This window comes from Esox lucius, chromosome 1 (assembly GCF_011004845.1).
Source record: "Esox lucius isolate fEsoLuc1 chromosome 1, fEsoLuc1.pri, whole genome shotgun sequence".
Taxonomy (NCBI): Eukaryota; Metazoa; Chordata; class Actinopteri; order Esociformes; family Esocidae; genus Esox; species Esox lucius.
Genome location: NC_047569.1, coordinates 33,507,844 through 33,514,281, shown reverse-complemented (window position 1 = coordinate 33,514,281; position 6,438 = coordinate 33,507,844). Strand labels below are relative to the sequence as shown.

The 6,438-nt window shown below is 48.6% G+C and overlaps 1 protein-coding gene across 1 annotated transcript in view; it reads right to left on the bottom strand.

Annotated features, from left to right (window-relative positions):
• Positions 1–572: 572 nt before the first annotated feature.
• Positions 573–6,438, bottom strand: part of ppp1r37 (protein phosphatase 1, regulatory subunit 37) — a 45,521-nt gene continuing 39,655 nt past the window's right edge. Inside the window, exons 10-13 of the mRNA XM_010872635.5 lie at positions 6,246–6,412; positions 4,166–6,059; positions 3,482–3,574; positions 573–3,131 (exon numbers count right to left, since the gene is read on the bottom strand). Coding sequence (XP_010870937.2) covers positions 3,492–3,574; positions 4,166–6,059; positions 6,246–6,412 — 2,144 coding nt within the window. The 3' untranslated portion in view covers positions 573–3,131; positions 3,482–3,491. The remainder of the gene's footprint in view (positions 3,132–3,481; positions 3,575–4,165; positions 6,060–6,245; positions 6,413–6,438) is intronic.

Below are 6,438 nucleotides of genomic sequence, written 5' to 3'. Positions count from 1 at the left end.
CCACGTAGAAAAAATATGTATTCTCAACTTGGGTTGTTGGTGGATTATTTGGGTCACAGGAGGATGATTTCAAACTTTAAATAAATGAAATATTTTAAGAAATCTCAAATTTAGAGAAATTCTTGCCCAGCAATTGCCTTACCACATTCTCATATGTGAAAGTGTGGTCAGCTAGGGATGTGATGCTGTCCCATCCCCTGTAACCTGGTGACCTGGTGAAGACACACCGTCCCAGTCAAAGCCAAAGGACTCCTCCAACGGCCTCTAGACTCCTGAAGAGAAGGCACTTACTGCCATATTTCTCTTCCTCTTCACAAAAATAAAACTGAATGTAATCTTTGACCAGTACACTTCTCTATCAGTTGGTCTGAATAAATGGAATACCAAATCGTGCTAAAACATAAAATCATCTTGGCGATGGGACGGTCCCTAAAGAATAAATTATCAGACCTCGGTCCTGAATAATATGGTGGTCCCTGAAATTCATTTTCCCACTGACATGCAGAATATTCAATAACTCACAGTCCCAAAAGCAGGTATTTTTTCAGTGAAATATTCCCAGCCACTTCATAGTCATTACATGCATTTATTTGAGAGAAAGGAACAAAAAAATTGCCATACATCTGTGATTACCAGCACATTTTGATTAATTTAACACAAAAATTAAAAAGACTAAAAATTAAAGCATTACAAATAGCGGGGTGCAGCACAGCAATGTTGATTTGGACTGAAAAACAATTGGTTGACCTTGGAGACCCAATACAGGGATTTAGACAAAGAAGCTCAATTCAACCAATGCCTATTGAATTCTTTCAAAACTTGAACACCCGGGTCATACCGATCAGATAGGGATATATGAATGAATAGAACAGGAGTCCGCATTAATATCAATGATTAGTCTGTTCTATTAATCATTTTTCTATACATTTAATACCATTAGATAGGCAAAATCCAGGTGTATAACGTTTTGAAAACCATCCCCCAGGTGATCCTGGGGTGAGACAAACCTGTACTCATCTTGGACTGTAAGAAAGCACCTTTATTTAGCCTCATTCAGAAATCTAGGTACCAGTTCTGGTTGACTTGGACCACAGGAAGCTGGCCCAGTGGTTCATAGCATTCAGCCCCACATGAAACCTTGTGTGTTGGTGTGGAACCAGATGGAACCACCGAGGGAACCGCTGTCCACCCAAAACTTTGACACACTGATGTGTGTTCACATCAATGTCCGGCCTGGCTGAAGAGAGTTATTAGCGGTAGCTGTTGTTGAATAACATAACGAGGATGAGTAGGGCACAAATAGGATTTTTAAACTATTGTTAAAATGGGACATGTGCAAAGATCTCTGTTAAAAAGCTTAAATGTCCCATTTTGCTAATTGTCCCATTTTCACAACACCCACCTTATGTAGAAATGAAAACACCTACTGCCCACAGCGCCCCCAGGTGGCCATAGCCTAACATAGCAGTGTAGTGTTTTAAATCGGAGGTCCACACTGGACATTCTTTCAGTCAGTGTGTAAACCACCACTCACATTGCCTCTCCTAAGGAAAACATCCTTTTATTTCTTAGAACTGCACTCTACCCCTCCCATTCGCCGTAAAGGTCCACCCCTTCACCCGTCAGTTTTATTAACCCCATATCCCGACCCCACAAAAAAAAAAAAAAAAAAAACTTAAACTTAATAATTGCTCTAATTTGAATCAGAAATATACACCAAAGGGGGGAAATCTTTAAAAGCAAACCCCATGAAGGAAAACAAAAAGAGGGGAAGGGGGAAATAAATCACACAAAGTAAGGCTCATATAACTATAAAATAAATACAAACAAGTGATTTCTCAAAGCAGCAAAACAGAGAATGAAATTCTACCTAGTCAAAGGCATAAAGCTGGAAAGAAACATGGCACAGTATTGTACCAGTGGAAGAGTGAAAGAAAGAGGAAGGACCTGAAAGAGGAAAAAGACAAAAACAGAACCGCTTTTTCTTTATACTCCTATTGAGTTTCACACTACATTTAATCACTGATAGGACAAACGGGTAATTCCATCTGGAATATGTCTGTGATAAAACTGTCCGGTGGCAAAAAAATTAAGAAAAGAAAATGGGTTGACTTTCTCTGAAATGAACGGCATTATTCCGCCAAGGCAGACTTTTTGATAGCCAACATTCACCAAGGTTTCCAGAAGGCTTGAGATTAGAGTAACTCCGCTATCTGATTCTCAAAGGAAACCCAAAATGATTTGGGACAGAGTGTTTTTTTGGCAGATAACAGATGGTGGTGGGTGTCCCAGAGCGTCGCTGGAGATTCCTGAGGGAGCCAAAGTGAACAGAACAGAAAAGAAAGCGGTCACTTTGGCAGAGATGCCTTAAGAGGTGGGGGGGACAGATAGAACTGCAACACACAAAATACACACAAAACAAATGCCTTCCCCTGGGACACATTCCTTGGTTATAAAACCCTCTGTGACCAACTGTCGTTGCCAAAGAAGTGTTCTGCACACAGTAAATGCAAGCAGAGGGTCCACTTTTCCGGGTCCAACAGTCACACAAAGCTGTTCATTCTTTCCTCCACCAGGGGGCAGTAGTAAGGTTGTGTGCCCATGTATGCACGCACAAGACACTAACAAGAACACATGGGGGGAGGAGCCAGGGGTGGGGCTTGTCCTGTGTCTTTGGTTGGATAAGTAATTAACCCCTCCTCCTCCTCTCTAGTTTGTCTCCGCCCCCCTTCTATAACTTCTTGGTGCCTGTGTGAGAGTGGTTTCCTGATTGATGGAATGTAGTGATAGGCAAAAGGATAGAGTGAATTTCCATTCATCTGTGTTTAACGCTGTTTACAATATAGTGTTGTGTGTGTTGTGTGGATGTTTTGTTTGAAGTAGTAGTGAATTCCATATATGCTCTGATGAAGTTCAATGACAATAGCTTTCTGTCTTTTTCTAAAATGTCTTGGTCTTTTTTTGTTGATTTTTCTTGATTTCTAGGTGTTTCGATTCTAACAGGTCTTCATTCTTCCTGGAGAGGCGGTGGTGGCGAGTTCGTGGGAGCGACAACAACAAAAGATTGTAGGAGCAACAAGTCGAGTCACCAAGACACAGACATTAGGAATCCTGTGTTCCCCACAGAGCCACTACAGAAGAAACCGAGAAGACAGCGTTAGAGCACACACTGGTTAACGACATTACACACTGGTTCCAACCCAGAATGCTAAAAGCTGTGGTATATGAGATGAGAGACAATTTTTTACTGTTGTAGTTGCATTGGTAACTAGTTTATTTGGCAAAAAGGCACATTGGAGGTTTCTGGCGAGGTGCCAAAACATCCCAGCTAAGGGCTCTACCCCTAAATACAACTCATTAGTCACAATGTATTGGGAATTTACCCCATTCCCTCTGGCCTTACTGCTTGAAGACATTGGAAAATGTGTGTTTTTAACACAAACGTGTGTAGTGTGTAAAGAGTCCCAAAAGACAGCTGTACCATAACAGCTTTATGGGGCATCTCTCCCCGTCTCTAGGCTGGCCTCCAGCAACAGCTCTTCCAGGTCCTGCTCACAGCTCAGCTCTGCAGTCACTGGAAAATACACACACACACACACACACACACAGTCAGACTGGATGCTTACGCGTGTGTTTGCACGCTCGTGTTTGTGATCAGGAACAGCTTAGGCTGGTCACGTTACCTATGTTCTATTCATCTGAAAATCAAACAGGAACTAGTTAGTCACTTAAGTTACTACATTCAGAGATGGGGCATCAGAGTGTTAGGTTTGTGACGTGTTTGAGAAATAAAATCAAAAGCAGTGTGCATCTCCCATTGTTGTCTTTGCTTCTAAACATTCAAACCTGACTGAAATGATAGTTAGAAGCTGGTTGACACCTGGTCAGGTGATGTGACCAACCTCAGCTGGATATCAGCCTGCACTTGCAATTCGTTTGTTTGTCTATATGGTTGTTAACATGTAAAGCTAACATGGTCAATGAATATAGGAATATCCTGTCCAACCCTTCGTCTTCTGCTGGTAAATACTAGAATACTGAAAGACAGGATGATAATATGAAACCGAACAATCTAGTATACCGTGTGTGTGAGTTTTCTATAGGTGTTGCCCTCAGTCTTCCAGTTCTGGTACAGACAGAACCTCCCTCAGAGGGTGGGACTCACCATGCTCCATCACACAGCTCCCTGACTTGGGGCCCTGGGGTTCCAGCAAGTGAAGGGCAAACTCTGGCTTCAAGCCGTTGGGCAGGGCCGATCCCACCACCTCCACCTCATCCTCTACGCTGTCCCCCTCATCCGTGGAGCTCTCGTCCGGGGACTCCTTGGTCTCGGAAGGGGAGTTCTGGCCCTCCTCCTCCAGGAAAATGTCTGTTTGGTCAGTAACCGGTGAAGGCTCTGTGGGGCGGGCGGTCTGCGATTGGCCCCCTTGTTGCCGGTCGCCTGGAACCAGATTGTGTGGCCTCTTTTCTGGCTGCTGTTCCAATATCACAGGAAGAGCCTGCTCTGCTGGATTCTGCTGATTCTCCTCAGACAGATATAGTTCCTGTTCTGGTCGCTGCTCCAAGCAAGCTGACATAGGTGCTGTTTGGTCCTCGCGACCCCGCTCGCCGTCCTGTCCCACTGCTACACTCTCCAGGACTCCCTGATCTGACTGACTCACTGGCGCCACCTGCTGCTGTGTCTGGGGGTCTGACAGCTCCTGGTGTGGGGACAGAAGCTCAGAGTCAGGCTGTGACGGGAGCACTGCTGCCGGGAGCGTGGTGCTAATTTGCGTAGCTAGCGGAGGCATTAGCGGCTGCGGCGCGACCCCGCTAGCCCGTTTCTGACTTGGTTGCTGCTGTGGAAGCTGTTCTGACTGTGTTCCATCTTCCTCTGTGGTGGTTGGAGATTCTGCCGGTGGACCCGGACACTCCTCTGTTTCCAAACCCTTTCCCGACTCCTCCCTTTCCGCCACGTCTTTGGTGGACTGTTGCTCCCCAGGAGACTGTAGGCACTGTGCTTCGGCAGTCACCTCCTCCATCTGGCAGGGGGGTGCTAGGGGTTGTGTCGGCCCTACTCCTATTGGTGCGTTTGGGGACAGGGCTGCAGTGACCGGGCTCTGCTCTGTTAGCACAGACTGTTTAGTCTCTGGGGCACTGTGCACTAGCTCCACCGTGGGCGGGTTTGGGAGGGGGGCCAGGGTCTCGGGCGGGCTACTGGGACTCTCCGGGTGGGGCTGTGAGAGGAGTTGAGAAGGTGGAGCGGGACTCCGCCCCGTCCCGTTGCGGTCTGTTGTCCGGGGTTCGTCACGAGTTGCGGGCGTGGTCGGCGCTATTCGTACCTCCTCCTGCAGGGGGTGTGAGGGAGGCTGGGGGGTCTCCCTCAACAGTGACACCACCGGCACCTGGGGGGCGTGGGACAGCGCCGTGCCAGTGTTCCCAAGGATCTGCTGCTGGTCAGGGGGACTCTCCACCCTGGTGACCATGAAGATCTTGTGGCCCCGCCCAGGGCTCGACACCGAGATACAGCGGCCCGGCAGGGGGGGGGTACCGGGCGCCCCTGTGGAGACGGTGATCCCTGAAATGACAGCCCCCGGAGAGGGCGGGGCCGAGGGAGAGGGGGGTATGTGTGAGGCACTGAGAGGATGCTGGGTAGTCACAGCCCGGACTGAAGGACCAGTGAGTTTGGGGGCAGAGGAGGTGGAGGGAGCTACAGGGAGATCCACCCGATCCTCCTCATCCTCCGTGTCGGAGTCCGACTCCAAGGGTAAAGACGATGCCCCTCCAACACAGCTCGCGGATGATTGGCTGTCAGTCTGGCCCTCGGTGCCTTTCACTCCTCCCTCTTGGTCACAATCACTGTCTTTCCGCACTTTTTCAACCTGCTTTCCAGAAGCCGCTCCCTCCTCCTCCTCCTCCTCCTCCGCGGCCTCGTCCTCGGTGGCGATCTCGGCCATGGACGCCGACTGGCGCATCATCTGCTCCGTCTCCTCCTTCTCCTTGGCCAGGATGAAGTTCTGCTTGCAGCCGTTCTGGATCTCCGCCAGCAGGGCGCGTTGTGTGTCGATGAAGCTCTTCACCTGGGAGACACAACGGGGGTGATGAGACCTAGGCTAACCGGTGGTTCCCTGTCCACAGTAGCGCCACTCGGCCACCGTGTCCACTGAAGGACTGGGTTTTCTACTCATTTCTAACACAATTCAATGTACTACAAAGGACCACTTGATTACAGATTCCACATTTCCTTAAAACACCCCCGCTCTCACGGTCTCTTTCTTGGGCTCTCGGTCCAGGTCCAGGCGGAGGAGGGACGTGTTGACTTTAAGGGCCAGGGAGAGGGCCATGAGGCCCCCCGTCTTGATCTCGTTCTCCCTCAGGTCCAGACGCAGTAGCCTAGGGCTCTCAGCGATGAACTCCGCCACAGCCACGGCACCTGGCGCACAGAGAGGAGATGCAGGC